The sequence below is a fragment of the Lates calcarifer genome, linkage group LG19 (assembly GCF_001640805.2).
Source record: "Lates calcarifer isolate ASB-BC8 linkage group LG19, TLL_Latcal_v3, whole genome shotgun sequence".
Lineage (NCBI taxonomy): Eukaryota > Metazoa > Chordata > Actinopteri > Centropomidae > Lates > Lates calcarifer.
Genome location: NC_066851.1, coordinates 9,905,713 through 9,926,675, shown reverse-complemented (window position 1 = coordinate 9,926,675; position 20,963 = coordinate 9,905,713). Strand labels below are relative to the sequence as shown.

The 20,963-nt window shown below is 43.1% G+C and overlaps 1 protein-coding gene and 1 long non-coding RNA gene across 4 annotated transcripts in view; one reads left to right on the top strand and one right to left on the bottom strand.

The window, feature by feature from the left end:
- The window catches only part of LOC108892522 (ryanodine receptor 3), a 100,925-nt gene that overhangs the window by 54,324 nt on the left and 25,638 nt on the right, over positions 1-20,963 (bottom strand). For all 3 annotated transcript variants that reach the window (XM_051077956.1, XM_051077958.1, XM_051077957.1), the window contains exons 4-21: positions 18,603-18,677; positions 18,349-18,427; positions 17,647-17,759; positions 16,323-16,422; positions 15,725-15,818; positions 14,730-14,804; positions 13,953-14,109; positions 13,130-13,294; positions 12,535-12,656; positions 11,416-11,596; positions 10,300-10,435; positions 8,823-8,918; positions 8,387-8,505; positions 6,735-6,868; positions 5,284-5,525; positions 4,799-4,991; positions 2,474-2,690; positions 2,286-2,390 (exon numbers count right to left, since the gene is read on the bottom strand). In XM_051077956.1, the coding sequence (XP_050933913.1) occupies positions 2,286-2,390; positions 2,474-2,690; positions 4,799-4,991; positions 5,284-5,525; positions 6,735-6,868; positions 8,387-8,505; positions 8,823-8,918; positions 10,300-10,435; positions 11,416-11,596; positions 12,535-12,656; positions 13,130-13,294; positions 13,953-14,109; positions 14,730-14,804; positions 15,725-15,818; positions 16,323-16,422; positions 17,647-17,759; positions 18,349-18,427; positions 18,603-18,677 (2,403 nt within the window). The remainder of the gene's footprint in view (positions 1-2,285; positions 2,391-2,473; positions 2,691-4,798; positions 4,992-5,283; positions 5,526-6,734; positions 6,869-8,386; positions 8,506-8,822; positions 8,919-10,299; positions 10,436-11,415; positions 11,597-12,534; positions 12,657-13,129; positions 13,295-13,952; positions 14,110-14,729; positions 14,805-15,724; positions 15,819-16,322; positions 16,423-17,646; positions 17,760-18,348; positions 18,428-18,602; positions 18,678-20,963) is intronic.
- On the top strand, positions 11,636-15,627 carry LOC127143574 (uncharacterized). The gene is made up of 3 exons (XR_007815129.1): positions 11,636-12,307; positions 13,958-14,117; positions 15,026-15,627. It is a non-coding gene; the product is annotated as an uncharacterized LOC127143574 (long non-coding RNA).

Genomic DNA, 20,963 nt, shown 5'->3' with positions numbered 1-20,963 from the left:
GCAGGTCTTCCTCTTCCAGAATTATATTTGTGGAACAAACAACAAATGAAAAAGGTATTTATAAGCAACCAGGACTAAATAATAGACAATACTTTATTTATTCCCTCTGCCGTAGGACATCTACTGTGAATGCAGCTGTAATTAATCACATTGAATAACAGCTACAGTGCCCAGAATAAGCAGTGCAGTGGAACCACATCCACTATTACATCAAATACTATGGGTAGCTGTTACCACTGACTGACACATCGTTTGTGCTCTGACCCCCTCAGTTTAAGTAGAGAAAACTTCTTGACAACAAAATGCTAAATTAGAGATTCTGCTGAGGAACTGGACAAGGTGAAGGCCTATATAAAAGCTTGCACTGTTAGCGATAGAGGGAGGATTCTCATATGTATGTTTGTATTATAGACATAAGAGCTGTGTTCCATATTGGTATTTGTGTTATCTGTTCCTTCAAGGGCAAAACAGGTAATTTTGGCGTTATCCTTTCGCTAATGTACAATAAACCAAGACAGACATCATTGAGTCTTTTGTAGACAAGGACAAATTATCAGTATCCTTCATGATATAAATTGATGGTAAGTGTTTTTCAACCGACTTTATTGGGAAATACTCCACTTAGCTTTCTTGCTGAGAGTTAGGCGAGAAAACTGACATCACCCTGCCTGTCTGTTAAGTACACTACATGAAGCTGGTGCCAGGAGGCGATTAGCTTAGCAAAGACTGACAGCAGGAGAAACAGCTAGCTAACTAGCTTGGCTCTGTCCAAAGTAAAAACAAACAAACAAACAAAAACATTAACACCTCTAAAGCTCACTAATGAACATGTTGTGTGTGGTTTCTTTGGAGTTTCAGTTTCCCAGAGTCTCTGCTGGTTGTACTTTTGAACTTTGGACCGAGCCAAGCTAGCTGTTTCTCCTTGCTTCTGGTCTTTATGCTAAGCTAAACTAACTGCCTCTCGCCTCTAGCTCCATAGTTAGCTCACAGACTGACTCTGGAGCTGTAGAGTCTGATTTGTGATGACAGGCCTCCTGCAGCTCTTACAACCCCACTCAACACCTGCTGCTATACTTAAAAAATTGTTAGTGCTGCTTCTAGTATTACTGTTACTTGTAATCACCATTTTAACTGTCTATGATTACTACTATTGTATTACTGATATCAATTTATATTTTTATATGCTATCTGCATTATGCTATGTTCTCCTGTCCCTATTCTCTATCTGTGTCTCTCTCTTTAATTATAATAATCTAAAGAGTATGGTCTAGACCTGCTATATATGAAAAGTGCCTTGAGATGATTTTTGTTGTGATTTGGCGCTATATAAATAAAACTGAACTGAATTGAATAGTTACTGGTCACAGCTTAGAAAAAGTCCAGAATGTAACCCCCTGTAAAACTGCAACATTTAGTTTTACACTTTGGTGTCAAACAATCAATATATATAGTGTTTATTAATGAGCTTTAGTTGCTGGTGGACTGATTTTGTTACCTGTAGACAGAGCCAGGCTTGCTGTTTCCCCTTACTTCCAGGCTGTAAGCTAAGCTAACAATCTACATTTTTATGGCTTTAACTGCATCAGAAAATATATTAACTTAGATTTAAGTGTTCTGTAAAAATACCTATCAATCTGTTCAAGCGTGACAGCAGGTTCCTGTGCTCTGTTGTGAACATTGATGGTGAGGTGACCATTGTGTTTACATTTAGATAACGGATTATGTCTATAAAGAGTCAGTTGGACATTCCATTGACTTTTCTTTCAAATAAGGAAAAACTAAATGCAGACAATTAAACACAATACAGGCTTTCCCCTCTTGGTTTATTGGTGCGCTGAAATTGCCAAAACATCCTGTTCTGCCCTTGGGTGAAACAACACTTTATAATTCATGACTTATTGTATACTAAAACACAAACACAATGACTGTGCTACCTACAAACAAACTGGAATGAGGCATCTAAATGAGTGGTATGAAAAGCATCGAACATGGGAAATGAGTGTTCTTTCCACTTACCCTCTTTTTGGTGTGAACCGCAAATTATAAAAGAGAAAGCAAGATGACGTACAGGCTTTTGTGATGGTTAAATTCTAACACTACAAACGATTAATGCATTTCAAGCTGGTTTTTAACTCAAATCTGTTCCGAAAATGTGTAATTGTGGTGTTTACTTCTCCACAAACATGGCAAAAGGTATGGATTATGCTTTTTATATCCGGATACAGAGTGATGATCTTGTTGTAAGAGAATTATATAAGTAAAGGAACAATCTACATATTTCTCACCTTGCCATATGACCAGCCCAGCTCGATCTTATTCATGCCCCACAGTTCATGAATGTTCTCAGCCAGTTTGTCACGGACCTTCTCCAAATGGGGCGGCATCACAACCTGAGGAAAAAGACAAAGTACGAGTTTGAATGTAAAAGCTTTGTCCCAGTCATCACCACTCCACTGTCCCCCTGCTAGCTTACCTGGCTGGTTTCCACGGGTGTGGGGATGAAGGAGGCCTGTGACATGATCTGGGTGGTGCCCAGCAGATCTCTGACTCCATCCACATCCCTCTTGTACTCTTTCACCTGCTCCACCTTCATCTTCTCTTTCGGCAGCAGAGCCTCATAACACGGGGCGTAACTCGATGGAGGCAAGAACTTGAAGTCACCATGTCGACCGCCCAACAGGAAACGCACCCTAACAAGATAAAATGTTGTTCATCTGTTGCCTTATTCTATTATTCTACACACACAAAAAGGGAGGAGGAAGAAAAGCTAATTAATAGGGGAGAAAAGGTGTGTGTAAATATAAATTATACATTCAATCATAACTGATAATCAGACAGCTATTAATGAAAGACGCAGCCAATGAAAAGAAAATCAACCATGCGGCTAAACGTAACTACTTTTCCTCCTCTTAATCCACCTCAATCAGTTCCAGCCTCTGCTCTAACAGGGACAAGTTTAGCTCTGAGACCATAAAAACGTCTCAGGCCATCACTGTGAAGAGACTCTCCTGACGCTGCCCAAAATAGCTGCTCAAGTAGTAGTGGTGACGCAACCAGTCCCATTCTGAGCCCTCAATTATTGAGTAGTGAGGCTGCGATGGCTGTCATTTTCTGGCACATTCATCTCCCCAGAGATGTTCACCCTGTTCACTGGGTCAGTGTCGAGAAAGAACTCGTGGGTGTCATGACCTACACAAAAGTGGTTATAAAGGTGGCACCGTCTATGTGAAATACCGAGCGTTAACTTTGAAAATTCTAAACCCCAAGAGACGGGTGAATACAGGCGGATAGGAAAAGGACACTGAGTTCAACTGTGTTTGGTAAAAATAAAGTGTAGTGTGAATAATGTGAATATACAAATATAAATCTAAGAATGGACATGCCACAGAGAGAAACCTCTGTAATGACTGTAAAAAATATTTAAGGTTTATTTTATGGTGTGATTTGAGTGGTTTAGTGGTTTAGTCATTTATGTTATGTAACTGAGCTGTATAAATTACATATGCCCAATTGGTTCCTTCCACTATGTCATTTTGAATTATTGCAGAATAAAGACTAGCACTATTACCCGTAGGTCACACTGTCTTATCTATAGAACAATCACATTTGTTGATGTTAATATTTATGTGCCAATTATTGCCCCTTTGGCTCAGTGTAATCTTGGTTGCTACCCAAGAGTAGAGTCAAGAGTGTGATGTGAACCCCGAGAGTGTGAAGTTGGGATAGTTGCTGTTGTGTGGGCATTGGTTAAATAAAACAAAAATACATTATGGACAAACAAACAAGCATTTGGGGAATCTATGGGTACTGAAGGCGGCATATGGTTGGTTGTCTTCATATTTTCTACACCAACATGGAGTCAGCAGCAACAAGTGCTGCAGTTCAGGGGATTTGGAAAAGGTGGAAGAAAAAGAGCAGAATGACACTTGAGGTCACCTCTGGACCTGTGACTCAAAATTGAAAAATTTCTTGGACACATTTAAGGAGAATCAGCAGATGAGTAATAGATACTGCTTGAAATATCCTCTGTAAGTCATATATTCTGTAGCAGAACAATGAGGCTATTAAACGTGATATCGTTTGCAGAGTAAAAGCAGTGAAAGTGATACCAAAGAGGGGAAAGTAATGCACAGTTGTAATCCATTTTTCTTTCCCCATCTCCGTGTAAATGAAAACAAAGCCCAAACAGGAGGGGAAAAACAGACATGTTGCTTTAACACCTCTGAGGAAACTTCTCTTTCTGCTGCACACACTCTATCAGGTGCAGTATTACTTTTTGAGAATTCATTTTCATCAGCCGGTGAGAAATGAATTCACTCTCTGCGATAGCTTTACACGACCAAATGAAATCAGACCGGTCTCTTGGTGTCAAGTGTCTCTGGGCTTCAAAGAGTGAAAGCTGTTAACGCAAAATGCTGCTTTGCTCTACAAAGTCAGAGTCAATCATGGAATCATGGGAAAACTGCTGGAGCCTGAAATTCCATTTTAAAGTCTTGTCAATCACGCTATCTGTGGTCACCATGGCAACAGGGAGGAATATGAAAAACCAGCCTGTTTTACCTGTGTCCAATCTCAAGACCTTGAGGATTAATGCATTTGGATCAGAATGAGTAGGTGGATTAGATGGATTTCAAGGCAGAGTTTGTGTGACTGTAGGTTTTTATATGTATTTTTCTTGGCTTTTGCTTGTCTGTCTCATCTGTCTGTGCTTATGTGCGTAGCTCATTCATCACCAAGGAATTTCAGGCAGTCATCTCCTCTCAGTCAACACACACAGGAGTAATAAATAAACACTCACTTGACCCCTGCAGAGAAGCTGACGACGGGGAAGAAGAGGCCGTCTGTGTTGAAATTTTCAAACATGCCTTGGACGGGCTGTCCGTTGATCCTAAAAGAGATGCTGGGCGCTCCCAGGTCCAGACAACAGCTCACCACATCCTCTGAGGTCAGGATGTGCTGGTTCATGGACGCAACCGCCCGCGGGATACGACCTGTTCAGGACACAAACACACACACACACATACAGTAATGTGAAATATGACCCAGCGAGTGATGCTGGCACAGATCACGTCTCTCTCACACACAGACACATACTTGTACACACAGTTGACACACAATCTGGGCAAGGAGATCGCCCCTGCAGGGTACTGATTCTGTCTAGACACAACCTGGCTATAGCCCAGGGTTACCACTCATCTTACTCATATTTAATACATTAGCTTATTAAGATCTCAGCTAACCATGGAAAAAACAGCAACACAGAATTGTCCTCCTCACACTGACCTGACCAGAGGTGGAGTCCATCAAAACCGTAAGAGTAGAGGTCATCTCCAACTCCATTGCCCCCCCAGCCCTCTCCTCCTCCAGGGTAGGGCGCATATCCTTTAGTGTTGGCCCAGCCCACTCTCAGGTGGGAGGGCTCGCTGGTGACAAAGTGGTCCACCTGGTCAATCATCAGCTCGTAGTACCACTTCTTATACTGAGCTGAGCCCTCGCTCACCCCCAGGAAGATGTTCGGTCTCATACTGGCAATGAAGTCAGACATAATATCATTAGAAGTCCTTCAGAGCAATATAAGACATTTTCAGATATTCTCATATTCATTTGTAACATTTGTTTTTTCTTAAAACTAATGAAAAAGTCTGCCCTTAGGATAAGATCATTCAATTTGCTTCTAATGTATTTGGTTCAGGAAGTGCCTTGAAACAAGGCAGGGCAAAGCAGATCACTTCACTAGTGTCAAGAAAACGATCCAGTGAGATTTGAGAAAGACTAAAAGTTGGAGGATAATAGGAGATATTATGAGATTTAAAGGGCCAGCGCAGGCTCAGTGCTTCATTCTCTCTATGTTGTTAAGCGTATACAGTCCACACTTTGTAAATTCAAACTTAGCCTGTAGCTGTAACATGAGAGATGTACACATCTTGTACACAACTTATTAAAACCGTTGGCACCACACAAACTATTTCTTACATAGAGCTTAGTTGTTACTAAATAATTACCCTCAGTACATCCCAGGCATAACTGTTGCATAGTTAACTGAACCAGACGACAAAGCTAATGTTAGCTTGCTAACGTACAGCCCATTTAGACAGAAGAGTAAAAGGAGGTGATGTTGACCTGGTACAAATGCTGTTACATTATGATGTGAACTGGGAAGATCTGACAAAATGAAACAATATACAATATACTGGGCTAAATGACCAACTAACTTAAAGTAAGCTAGGTTAGCATAATCAGACACTTCCCATTAGTTCTAAACGTAATGAAAACTACTATTTCAAACACACACAGTATTTCTGTCTGTATGCATAGTAAAACAAGGTCACCCCTACACTTACAAAGCATATATTAAAGAAATATATACATTTAATATATCAACTCACCCACTAGAAATTGTACTTGGAGTTTGTGGTGCTACAGTGACTTCCTGTTTATATTGTTGGTTGTTTTTGATCAGTCTTTACTGACTAAGACATTAAGTTTTATTGGTGCAACCCAATTAGGTAGTTGAAAAGTAGCCAGTAGTTACAATGAACTTGCCTTATCCACCAATCACAGACGGGTGCTTTAATCACTTAGTAACATGGTTACGTCTTCAAATAAGATCCTACTTTCTTTCTATAACCGTTGCTTTTTCAAATGTAATTTTAAAATGTCAATAAATAACTAAGTTAAAATATTAGAGGAACATAATGTTTAGGGAAAGCATTGTGCATGGATGGCTGTCTAACCTCTGGACATCATTGACCAGCTGGGTTTGCAGCAGCAGATCTCTTTTGGGCAGCAAGTGATCACAGATAAGGTTCTGATTGGTTCGCACAGCTACGCCATTACACACACACAGCGAGCAGAGCACATCCAGAATCTGAAGGAAAAAAGCAGAGGCAGCATAGGGGAAAATAAGCAACAATGTCGAGAGGAAGAGCACAACACCCCCTCAATAACTGATTACACACTGACATAACTTTCTCTATTAAACAGTGGATATGAATCTATACCTTTCAAAGAGTGACTAATTATCTTTGTCCCTAATGACTGTCCAGGTTGCTGCTCTAGGGACAACCTCTTTTCATGCAACCACTGCATAATTACTCTGAGATGCTTATTGGGGGCAAAAACATGTCCAATAATATCCCTTTGATGTTAGTTTAACAAAGCCGTAGAATTAAATGGGCTGGGAAGCTCAGCCAAGGGTGACAGGCCAGAGCACCTTCGCTTTATCACTGGCCCTTTTCTCCTGCTTCCACGGCAAAATGACACATTTAGGCTGATTTATGACCCAGGCCAGCTGACTTGCCCGCTCCTGATCTCATTTCACTGTTAAGCAGATTGATTCATGATGGGGACGCACTGCAACCAAACCCCCCTGGAAGCTCCTGTCAAGGATGGAAGTTTGTGTGCTGGTAGAAGGTAAGCACAATGAATTAGTAGCTAAAGAGAAGATGCAGTGACAAAGAGGCCCAAAGGGAACTGTTATGGAAATGAATGTGCATCCATTGAACTGCTTTGGAGAGCCTAATGAGGAAAGAACCTGAGATGACTGTATACAGGATAAACGGGCAGAATGCACTTTCAGTGCTTGTTGTGTGCTTTCTTTGTCTGACAAAATCCAAGTTACTGGTGATATTTCAGGATGCATCAAAAGGGAAGTATAAAATACACTTATTTGCTTTCCTGCTGAAAGTTAGATGAGAAGATTGATACTACTATTACCTTTAGGTAAAAATTAAGCTGGAGCCTGGGTAGTTTAGTTTAGTTTTAGTTTAGTTTAATATAACAACTGGACGACTGTTAAGTACCAAAATCCACCTACCAACACCTCTAAAGGTAGCTAATTAACAGTTTATATGTTAATTGTTTGATCTGCACAAAAACTAAAGTGTAGAAATAACAATTTGCCATTTAACTGTTAGGTACTGCACTATTTCTTAGAGCCGTTGCCAAGCAACCAGCCTAGAAGTGGACTCCTAGAAGTTACTGGTCCTAACCAAGATATAGGTGCTGGTTGGTAGATTGAGTTGTTGAGAGTTAGGTTAGCTGTTTCCCCCTCTATCTGGTCTTTATGCTAAGCTAACATAGTTTAGCATACATATATACTTTACAGACGTGTGCATTACATAGATGTTCTTGTCTACTTCTCAGCAATAAAGTGAGGAGGTTTATGATTTGCTGTTTCCACTTATTGTACCGCATTTTCATTAAGTGGTTTCTCTACACCAACACCTAGCACGTGCTCACCGTTATTCACAGCTTGTACAACATTCTACTTGTAGCTCAACCACATCATACATGTAAATGCAGCCAAGATGTCATTATGTCATATCACGGCAGAGATAATACCCATCATTAACACTTGACTGTAGCAGCACCACTTGCTGCTCACCTTGTGGTTGCGTCCGTGCTTGTAGAGGAGCGATATGATGGATTTGATGTGTCCTCTCTGGATGATGTTGAGGGCCTCCGGGCTCTCAATTAGAATGCAGTGCAGAACTTCCAGGATGCCTGCACAGCCGCAAATTCATCAATTAGTTAACACCCGTAGCGGAGCAAAGACACACCAGAGGACACTCGTCAAAGAGTCATCCGGTAGATCAACAGAGAACACTCAATGCTGCCGGCACATTCCTTACTATATATTTAAAAAGCAGAGGTACCTATATAATTCTTTGAGCATCTTACATCTTTTAAGACTCAGACTGTCCCCGTTGAGGAGAGCTGGATTGTCATCAAAGGAACCTGATAGTTTTGTGATGTCTCAGTCAGCTCATAATGCTGTCTTACTGGAGCCTCAGCGTGTGTGAGAATGATAATGAGCATACCTGAGGAAGACTCCAGCCTCTCCAGCTTGCTCACCAGCCAGTCCAAGTTGTTGGAGAACTGGGTGCAGTTGTTCCTGTTCCCTCGGATCAACGCCGCTGCAGAGTAGAGGGAGAGCGAGCATGACTCAAAATTTGTAGCACAAATGCCAGTGTTTTTGTTCAAAGTGGTTTGATGGATCCCCATTCACATCTCACCACATACACAACAGCAAAAAACAATGTCACCCAAAGGTGGACACCTTAAATGCACGCCCACGCCAAGGAAAGGTAGGGGAAAGGTTCAGCTTTGACACCCTTATACATATTCATTTGGAAGATGCCTAAGATAGAGAGAGGGAATGACACAAGGAGAGAAAAGACATAAACATATGCGGACAAACACACCCACATATGTCCTAGAAAAAAAAGAAAAAAGAAAAAGACAGGGTCACCCAACACAGACAGCCAGGGAAGAAAGGAGGGAGGCATCCCAAATCCACTTAGCGCTGCGCCGGAGCAGGTGCGTGGAGGAGGTAACAGGGGAAGAAAGAGACGTGGCTGGAACTCTAATATGAGCAGGGAGGTGAAATCAGTGTAAATAAGAGTGTGAAGGACACACTTGGAGGGCAGAGGGGCCTCAGCATGGCAGGATGAAAAATAAACTTTACATAAAAGGCTATCCAGATTCTCTCCTTATGAATGTGACATATTGAAAATCAGACCTGCTCGCTATTTTTCTGCTCGCAAATGCATTTTTTATGCCGTAAAAAGCGAAGGAAATGTTCAAGCCAAAACATTGTACCCATCAGATACGAGACAGCAGGATTTTTAGAGGAGGAGAGCAAAATATATATATGTTTTTTTTTTTCCCCCCGCCAGGTCATTTTAGTGAGATAGGTCTATATCTGACAGGGCATATGCTCGCAGTACAAGAGGTTAAAGCGAGTTTGGCTGATGACATTGAGCTATAGAAATATAAAGAGCACAGCAAGAACAAGTAAACAAAACAGAAAACAGCATAGACAGTGATGAGAATTGACATTCAGTGGCCAAAACGCCATCTGTCCAATTGGGGACACCCACATTTCTGCCTGACAACTGATCTTGTTGGGCTGATGCCCTGGAAGCACATCACATAAACCAGAAAGCTCCTTTTTATGCAGTGGGCCACATGCCACCAAGTCTTCTCCCCAACAATGTGTGTGAGTATTATAGATGGGGGTATTTATGGTGAATATGTGTGCATGTGCGTTGCGTGTCTCTGTGTATTTGTTGCAGAATTCAATCCTCCAAGTCTGAGACGTCTGTAAATAGCCAGTTAAATACCAGGTCAGTGCAGCTCTTCATCACCGCTGAACCACCGGCACTTGCAGCTACTTTATCCTGAAACGACGACTCTCATCTCTGTGATTGATTACAGTAGTTTAAGTGTGTGTGTGTTTGTACATGCATGTATGTGTGTGCGTGTGTGTGAGAGAGAGATAGACAAGCTTCTTACCCAGCAGCTCGTACAGCAAGTTCAGAATATCTTTCCAGGCTACTCCGGCCTCAGACCCGGCGCACTCCCCAAAGTGGGCGGCGCTGTTGTACACGTTCAGACGGTCAATACAGTTGGACACCAGAGTCAGCATGCCCTTTAAATACACAATAATCCAACCTATGATTACAATATATCCACATACATAAACATTAAAAGCATAGAAAACACTGAAATACATGATCTCATTAAACTCTTCTCCTACAATATTAAATTAGTGGACCATCCTGAATGTAGCCCCTGTGGCTCTCTCCTGTCCCATTTGGTGGTCGTGTCATGGTGATTTATGCCACAGAGAAATATCTATAGTGATCAGATATGCTAAAGGGAGGCCATAAGAAGACAAAATGGAAATTGCAGATGATTTATAATGTCAGGAAAAATCATGAGTCAGCTGTCTGCAGTGACAAATTGACCTTCTAAATGTAATTTATCAGAGGTGGGACACAGATGTGCTATTTTGGTGAATTAACACAGAAAGACAGATAAATAAGATGAAAGATGGATTACTAAAATATGCATAATTTAAATTTAAAAAATGACCATATTTTAAGATAATGTTGGTAATAAATGTAGACTAATTAACATTCATGTATGTTGGCTCGAGGCTACAGTGACACATTGTTGTAGCCTGTTAGAGCTATGAAGAGTTTGGATAGTTGACATCACAGGGTCCTCCTTCAGTAAGGCAGCTGACACTTTGTAATTGATGAAAGCAATTTAGGTCCTAGAGGCTTAGCAGAAAGCTCCAGTGCACTCGTGCCAGCCTGGGGGAAACTTATAACACCAAAACTGCTGACACCTTCGAATGCAAGTGCCTCCAAATACAAGATGGCATTGAAACACACCACAAAGAATCAATTGCTTTAGCCTTTCACATATTCTGTCTTCTTGCAACTTTGCCGCCGCTCTTCGGCTCACTCACATGTGCAGTCACTTACTGAAATTGCCTCGATCACAGCCCCTCACTGGGAGGCTTTTTAATATTTTGCTGCATTGCAGAACAGCTCATGGTGTTATTAATTGATATTTCATGGACTGTTAGTTTGCTACTCTTTCCTCAATGGTGAAACTCACTTCCTGTTTGAAAAGGTTCTGCCGGTTCTTGAGCGAGCGCAGCTTGATCTGCCTCTCTTCGTGCTCCAGCTCAGCGTCAGGGAGCTGAAAATAGGTGATGAGGTCATTGAGAGTTTGGAGCACCTCCTCGACAGGCAGGGCGACCAGTGCCCTATTCTTAACACCCAGACAGTCCAGGTCTCTGGCGACAGAAAGAGCACAGAAACATCAACATTCACAAGAACAACGCTCATTCAGACATGGGAGGAGTCCCTACTGACGTTAGTGATCATGTATAGCTTTCAAAATACTCCCATTCATCACAAATGCATTTAACTTCTGGTAAATATGCTCTAATTAGGAGGCTGAGCAGACTTGAGGAGGAGAGGCTGTGATGACTAACACAATGTTTAGCCCACAGGTTCATCCATGCTGAAATGCTGATTTCCGCTGTCCTGCTAAAAATAGCATCCCGTCGTACACGCGGTGTGGAGAGATGTATGTGTCACAGCCGCCAGTGGTGGGGGCCGGGGTGGGGACTTACAGACTCTCACATGTTCCCGCCATGAGTTCCCCCATGAGCCCATCCCAGGAGACAGCAGTGGGCCATTTGATAACAAATATGGGCACTGGAAGCATCCACTTACATGCTCCACAGCTACTTTTTTTTTTTTCCTATAGCTAGCCGTGCGTAGCCGTGACGCCACTGCAATGTTTGCCATTTGGAAACGCATGACTGGAGCACTGAGAGAGCTGTCTGGGGCTTTGGCACCCCCACTCAGTCAAAACTCACAAACCCGGAGTTCAACTCTCCAGTGGTGCACAATCTGAAGGGATGTTGAATCACGATTGCGTGGACTGTGGAGCTTTGAGACGTCTGGTTTTTAGGCCTGGATTATAATATGGTGATGAGGTAATGTTTGGGACTCTTCTTTCATCATCTGTATTAATGTGCTCTACCATCATCAGTGTGGCTCTTATGTAACTTGTACAAGTGACAGGACATTTTGCAGATTACCCTAATAAAGTGGCTCAAGACAAATGTGGCCTGTAATTTGGTTTAATTGGGCAATTTGTGCGATCACGTCACTGAGTGCACCAGTGAGGAATTAAATAGCATTTTTTCCCCCCTCAACATACCTGATGAATCGTTTAAAGAGTAGGGTGGTGTTGCGGATAATGCGTGCGGCACGGGACTCTTCGTGTTGACAGCGCTGCAGGGTTAACCCATCATCCATGTGACCTTCAGAGTGTAGGCATGCCTTGAGAGGGCAGGACAGAGAAATAAAAGAGTGTTAGATGCCACTATAAGACTATAAGATATTACGAGGAAAGAGGAGGGGGAAAGGATCAAAAGGAGGAAGAGGAAGTCATTCAATGGGGAGAAAGTGTCCAGTCGTCCTCAGGCCAGCACGGAGCCACAATGTCTGGAACACAGGTGCTGACACTACAGGCTATCTGGCTGTGTTTACATGGAGGACACATTGTCACGCACATTATCGCGTGCACACCTCTATCACTTCTGCCACAGTAGCCAAGGGACAAGGTTTATATTTAGTCGAGGAAGTGATACAAACTAATAGACAATCATCTTAACTCAATCAACTCATTACCCTGAAAATAATTGCCTGCTCCAAGGAATCTCATTTATATATTAATTTTGTTTGTTTTTGTATACGCTTTGCATTTTAAGCTGAGCACAGAACAGCGTGTGCTCGTGTTCGTCTGCACTCACTCGTCTCTTGAGGGGACCCAGACGGGCAGATTTGACATCAGGTGCCTGATAGGAGAGCCAGAGTCCCGTGGCCACGTGTGTGATGAAGCAGAGCGAGTCCCCGTATTTAATCTCCGCCACCCCCATGCCCTCGATGTCCCGCTTGGGGCTCTGCTCCAGCTTCTCCTGCACAAGGGGAAGGAGGAGAAAATGAACATGTCAGAGCTGTCAGTGTGAAAACGCATGAGCACGCCTGTAAAATACAAACATGTGCATGTTGAGAGACACGGCATTCAGATTTGTTCTTAATCAAACCACCAACCAAATGTCAACTGCATCTGCTGTTTATGGCTCAATCCATCACAGTGATTGTGTTTGTTCTGCTATTAGGATTACTGCAACCCATAATCGACATGAAGAGTCCAGTGATAAATGACTTCACTTACATTCTATAATACATACTTTAAATCCACATTGGAAGGGTCACTAATTGGCTCACAATCACCAGCCATATCTAGAAACTCCATTACACAGAGTACGGCTAAATGGTTGGTTCAGTCAGAGTCGGCAAGATCAGCTAAATTAACCTCTATGGCACAGCTTTCATTGGTCTAATAATTCTTGTAATTTTCATTGTCCTTGAAAAAATTGTGGTTTTCCAGTCCAAGGATAGTGGGAGGTTTAGAGTAAAGGCTTAGAGGAGATCCTCTGTAACGCCCTCTCAGTGGCGTTTAATGAGGAACCCTCTGGCTGATCCTGCGTGACACGGGTCACCTTGAGGAGTAGCGGGGAGCCAAGTACATACTATACATCTTTATGTGTGTTTGTGCCCTTGTATCCTTGCCTTAGAGGCTCTGAAGCAGAAGGCTGTGGCGACCGTGTCGGACTTCTCCCGGTCCTGCAACACCAACCCCTTGTCCTCGGTGAGGGCCAGGTAGTGACCCGTGGTCAGGTGCCGCAGTCGGAAAGGCTGGCCCCAGCGGATGTGGCTCCCGCTCCAGCTGTCAAGGTCATGTATGCATATTAAAATGAAGCACACATGCTAACATACAAGGAGAATATGCTGTATTTCATAAGCCCTGGTAGCCTAATTTCCGCTAATTATTTAATCTACACATTGCTGCTAGCTGATAATTATCTACCATGCCATGTGGTAGAATAAATTAGCTGGAAACATTCATTTCATTAATCATTTCTTTTTGTTTCTGTTCATGAAATTCGAAACATATGTGACAATGTGACAAAAATCATATTTGATGCAAGAAGTGAAATGGAAAAAGGAAAGGTCGCATCCCTGTGAGGCTGTAAAAAAGCCATGATCAAAGACTTGAAAGAGACAGGGAGAGGGACAGAATGAAAGAGAAAGGGAGCGGGAGATAGAGGAAAAAAGAGAAAGAGAGGCCATGGTGCAGCATTAAATCATAGGTGGGGGAGAGAGAGGAAAGGACAAATGGGTGTAGAGAGAAAAAAAGAAAGAAAGTGGAGACAGCAGACAGAAAGAAAATGGTGAGATGGGAAAAAAAGGAGAGTGATGGAAAATGAAAAAAAAAAAAGATAAAATACAAAGAGAGAGGCAGACAGGAAGGGAATAGATAACAGATCACGTGAAAACACTACCCACCTGATTCTGAGTGGCTCCAGCCTCCACAAGGATCTGGCCTTGGCACCGGCTTTACCCGTCTCATAGTTGACTATCCTGGGGATGCCAGAGGAGTGTGAGTGGGTGGTCCGCATGTGGATGCTTTAAAACGTCTAGCCACCACTGATACTGTCAAGGTCATTCATCCTGGCTTAGGAGAATGCCACCTGTTTACTCTCATTTGTCACACTGATATTCAATGGGAGGATGTTCAGCTCAGACATGTAGACGCATACACACACACAAACACTGAAGCATGGGCTGTGTTTACTCCACAGACTACAGCATCACATCCTTCAAAGAGAGACATGCGTGCCCTGATAACTCACAGCTACACTGTCTATCAGTGATATGGGTGACTGGGTCCAAAGATAAAAGAAGTCGCTCACCCTCCCACCCCCGCTGACAGCTTGGAGTGTGTTTGATCTGCCCCAGAAAAATGTAAGACCTCTAAAAAGCGTGCTCCTTATGTTGAATTTCAAGGACAACACAGGGGGAGAAAAGCCAAAGCTGGAAATTAATATCTAATCCCGCCCCCATATTTGCCATGCTCTGTTCTAAAAATAGACACTGTGTATGTGTGTGTGTGTGTATGTGTGTGTAAAGTGTGTGTGTGTGTGTGTAAATGTATGTACATCTCCTGGCACCTGGCTGAGTGTGTACAGGCCTTGCCCGCTGTTTTGACCCACTTCAAGCCCAGTGTGCCATTTTTGTGCGGCCTACCTTATCTGTGTTGGCACTAAGCAGCGATACTGTGGATAAAAATAACACAGCCGCCATTTTGGCTCCCCTGGGAGCCAAGTGTTACGCTGGTCACAGGCGTTTTTATGAAGGGAGGTGGAAGCAGAGGCACCACAGGGTAACTCACAGGTCAGGTAGCTTCTCACTGGCTACATAACAGCTTTGCTTTCACTAAAGTGTGACCCCTAATGCTGCAGTGGAATCTGGTTTGTTCAACCCTTGCTGTGTTTGCGCACCTCTGCTGCTCTTCGCTCTGGTCTGATCCTGGGATGGTCACTACCTCGTCATGTCCATGGAACAGCCGCATCACATGACCACCCAGCAGGTAGCCTATTGGAAGAGGATGGACAGAGGATTTAGATATGGTGATTTGCTTTTTCTACACTGAATACTTGTCATCTCAGAGATGCAATCTTGGAAGTCAGACTATATAGATTGCAAATATAGGTTAGAGTTTAGGGAGCACATTTGCATTTTAAGTAATTTTCTAAAAGAAATGTAGAGATGGGAGTATTTCCAATGTATGCACCAACAAGCATTAATGCTGGACAAAGCCACAAAAATATATGTTTTTAGACTGTAATCATTACATCCATGTTTCAAAAATGTGCCATATGTAAGTTTTTGCTAACACTGCATAGCGAATGTTAGCATTAAGAGCTGTTTACACATCAATAGCTTCAGACATCTTTGCATTTGCAAGACAAGAGGTTAGAATATGATGCTATGCTATGAGCAGCACTGCTTCTTCATCTTCTCCATCTATCCAGTGGAGAATCGCAGAGAAATATGTCAAGAAATTGTGGATGCTGTTATTTTGTGTGAAGTCTCTACCTTCCTCTATGTTGCTACCAGAGCAGATGGGATGGACATTCCACAGGGTTTGCATGAAAGAAGCATCCACCTGAATGTTGCCATTGGAGATGGATAAGTGCTGTGGGACACAAAAAAAGATTGCATGCACCATTTATTTATTTGGTACATCCACACAAGTGTGTACATGGATTTAACTGTATGGAGGATTATGAGAAATTCTGCTTGCATTGTTTTACTCTATTATTAAAGCTGTTGATTGACAGAATAAAATGATTTATCACCATGAACCTGTCACAATAAGACTATGTTAAACATTTTGTCACCTGAATTTCCTGACATTCTCGTGACAACAACTAAACGCAGGTTCTACAGACACTGATTCAACACAAGAAGTGACTTTTCAGGCAGGGTTCAGCGAAAGCTTTGAAACATTCTGTGAGTCACTGATCCAGAAGAAACCCTAAAATTGACTGACAGATGCTTTGAGAGTTTAGGGATTTATACCGTCTGGGGGGCTGTAATGTTGTGTGTGTGTGTATGTGTGTGTATGTTGATGTGTTTTCCACAGTGCTTGTGTGTCAGGCTCTGTCCAAAAAATAAAAAATAAAAAAATAAAAATTTGTGGCAGCTGTGTCCCGATCATCCTCCCTCCCCAGAGTCTCTCTGCAGCCCTTAGGTGCTGCCTGTCCCCACGTACCACTGTGTGGGTGACAGCAGGGAGAGACTACCAGATTGACATTGGTGACTGCAAGGCGATAGTGGTCATCTGGGCTGTGCCCCTGCTGCCATGGGGGAGGTAAACACCGCCTGGCTGCTGTCATCAACTTCATGGATCACAGGGAACATGCTTCCCGGGGTTTACATAGCACAGTGCTATAATGCTAAGCTCAGAGTGGGCTAATAGTAAAAAAGAAAAAAAGCCAGTGGCTGAAAAGGTCAGCTCAGAAGAGTAATAGGTACATAATTGTTATTAATGGCAGCACGATGTGAGAATGTGACGAGCATGACAATAAGAAAGGCTGGAACTGGCAGCGGTCTAAAGAAACCATAATCCAAACCAGACACTTCCAGCGCAGATCAAATTTAGCTTAATGTTTTTTGTTAGCAGTCTCACAGTCATTCAGAGGGAAAAAGCTGTTGCTTTTGACGTTAAGACTCCTTTCAGGAGAGAGGTCACGGGGAGAGCGCGGGACGTTTTAACAGGATTGGGATAATCTGAAATTTTGTCACATCAGGAGAAGCAGACTTGATGCTCTCCTACTAAGACCTCTACATTATGCAAACACACACACAGGCATGCTGGCTGCAGTGTCCAGGATCAAATGGCAAACAATAAACTTACAAGGTATCGCTCTGAGGACACACTGACGAGGATGAGGTCATCACCGATGCGCACCTTCTCTCCTTCTGATCTCTGTTTGGAGGCAGGGTGGATCGTCCACCAGCAGGCCTCACCTGATGGTACACAAAAACACACACATATACACTGCTGTCTCCATATTTTAATTTAAAAACAAGCTTACTGTGAGAACACCCCACTGCCACTGCCAAAACATCCCCTGTAATTACTAATAATGTAATAATGCTGGAGTAGGCTGAAATGAGAACTTGGACTAATGTGGGTGCACCATGGCAACAATGTTTTCAAGTCATATTGAGGTCACTGCTCATCTACTGCAAGGCATGGAATAAATAATAATGCAAATAAGAAGTGGATCCAGGTATCAGGATACTCAACAAGACTATCAAATGAGCTGCAGAGATGTAATCAGCACTGACAAAAGAACCCCACTGTATGTCTACAGCGCTCCACAGGGAATATTAACTCAGAAGCCGAAAAGACACACAGCGAAATTCTATCAGGAACAAATAAGGTGCAGGGGGAGAGATAAAGAGAGGGAGAGAGAGAGACTGAGTGAAAGAAGCAGGCAGAGAGACAGAGGAACAAAGACAGAGACTGACAAAGAGAGACAGAGGCGAGTGGGAATGAAAGAGAAAAAGGAGGAGGATAAAAGCAAACTGTACCAGAGCTGTTTCTTTTTACCTGTTGAGTCCTCCTGCAGGCCGACATCAAAGGACAGCTTATCAGTCTGTGACCTTGATGTCTTCAAACAGGCCAGGTACTGTGGTCAACACACACACATCAAACCACATGAGACACAGGTGTCACATGCACACACGCTCCTCTGCAGGTGACCTTGCTCACGTGCTGCTGTTCATGTGGCTAATGATGTTTAAATCAAGCCACTGTGATATTTCTTTATTACGATGGTGACACTGATGAGTGCGATCTCTTACCATAGAGCTAAAGGAATGCCGCAGGAGGATGGCGTGTCCGTACAGAAGGGTCTTGTGTCCGCCGCTCTGCGCTGCCTATAGAGAGATCATGCACACGCACAAAAACACACACACACACACACATACATAGTTATATGTCAGCTCAGGCTTCTGACAGAACAGCCCCAGTGGTCTCCTTCCAACTGCTTCAATCTACACCCGACCTCTGGCACTGAATGTTGACCTCAGTGAGGACCTCCTCGCCGACGATGATGACCTCAAGCTGTGGGGGTTGAGGGGGGGTGGCACATATCTCCTGGGTGGGGTTCGACACCCCCATCTTGCCAATGAAGACATGCAACCTGACTTGCCACGGGAGATGGTGTTTGTCAGGCTCCTGTATCCCTGAGCGAAGCAGGATACGGGGTCATCCTTCCAGCACTCCGACTACAGGAATGTGGGAAGGATGCACAACTACTGTCAGTCTCGCCGATGTAATGTCAACATTAGCAGGGAAATGACTCCACCGCTTATGGGGTTGGGTTAAGATGCAGGAGGAGGTGGGTCAAATGATATCTCTACTGGTAGAGATGCAGAGGGGGTAAAGGGGAGTTTTTGTTGGTTTTTCTTCGGCAAGCAACTCCCATGTTACTCACCTTCCTTATGAGCCTCTAGGAAGCATTAAGGTAAGAAAGAGTGTCATTACACAGAAAGAACTATTGTTCTCCTGAGCTCTTCTGCCTGCCCTTGCCTTATTTAGTCTTGCACAAAATGTTAACCTCCTAGGCGGTGCACATGATTGTCAAAAAGTCATTTTTTGACAGGGATTAAGGAAAACAAGTTGCCTGCCTTTTTTTTTTTTTTTTGGCATTTTACACAGCAAAGCTGGCAAACTGGCAAAAGATCCAGAAATAATTTCTGAAACAATGCCAAACAGCCAAGTTTAACCATAAAAATGTCACGTTAAACTGAAACTACAAGCACTGCAGGGCACTAATGATATGTATCTAACAGAGTAATGTCCATACTGTAGACTTTTTTTTAACAAAAGCATAGCTATATATCATCTGAGAGAAAACATCCTACCATGCACAGCCTCTCTTTCGTTCCCTGCCTCTCTTTCTCTCTCCCTATCCCCCACCCCTTTCGATTGGCTACTGGAACAAAAGCCGGCCTGTGATTTGATGCAGTTGTGTCGTGCAGACTGCAGCACCGGCTTCCAGGCTTCTTTCTGTGCTGCTGGCCGCTGCTATATGCTGGCTGTGGTACTGAGCTTAATGCGGCGAGGCACATCCAGCTGCAATCACCACAGCCAATAAAGCCCAAGCCTGCTGCTCACTTCCTTATCCCATGGCTGGGCAGTGCGTTATACAGATAGGAGTACAGTGAGGGTAACTGTGGCTCATATCGGTGAGAAAAAATTAATCTTCTGCACGTGGAGACACGTTGCAGCAAAAATCCAATACTCCTTAAGCTATACTGTAAACAATACTACCGCTGGCTTACTGAACCACAAAGGAAAAAAAGACTATTGGATCAAGGTGTAAGAGAAGATGCAGGCTATGAACTGTATCTCTGGTCCAGCTGTTGATCACAGGTGACATCCTTATATCAATTTAAAGACATGACATTTAGCAGGACTCAGCCTCCTGGTGTGTGAGCCCTGCAGCAGATTACATGTGGCTGCAGTGTTGTGCAGTGTTCTCTCAGTAAAAGGGTTTGGTTAGAGCCACATGTTTAACACCAAGCTAAAAAAAAAAAAAAAAAAGAGGTGGCAGAGACAGCAGAGAAAGAGCTTTTAACTGACTGATCTCATCATTCGCCCTTTTGACCACTGACCCCTGAATCACACCGGTCAGTGCATTCTGGATGAGACAACGACAAATTTGCACTGAGTGGTTGCTGGTGGATACTGAGCTAAATGGGAGGGGGGCTGGTCTTGACATTTACACCACTTGGTAGCATGTTGTCTTTACAGGTCCCCTCTGTGTATCTGTGCTTTCTGTCTAAAACAGCCCAGAACTACCGATTTGCTCCAGCCACTGTCTATCGATAAGCCCATCTGTTCAAAGACATATTGATTTCAGATACTCAGCCGAGACATATTCAACCTCCATTTCCCCTTTTAATGGTGCTTCCTCCAGTGACATTTCAGCACAGGCAAAGAATGATGAATAGGTGGACAATATCGAAAACAGATTAACGTGAGTGGTGAGAATGCACGAAAGTAACACAGTTAAAATGACCAATCTGAGCCATCAAAGAGCGTCTGGGGTATTTGCTACAAAGACAGAAAAGGTGTGAAAGGTTAGGAAAAAAAGTATATGAGATGAGTAAATATTCCAGATATAGAATGTATGAAACCCAGTGATATCTAAGTCC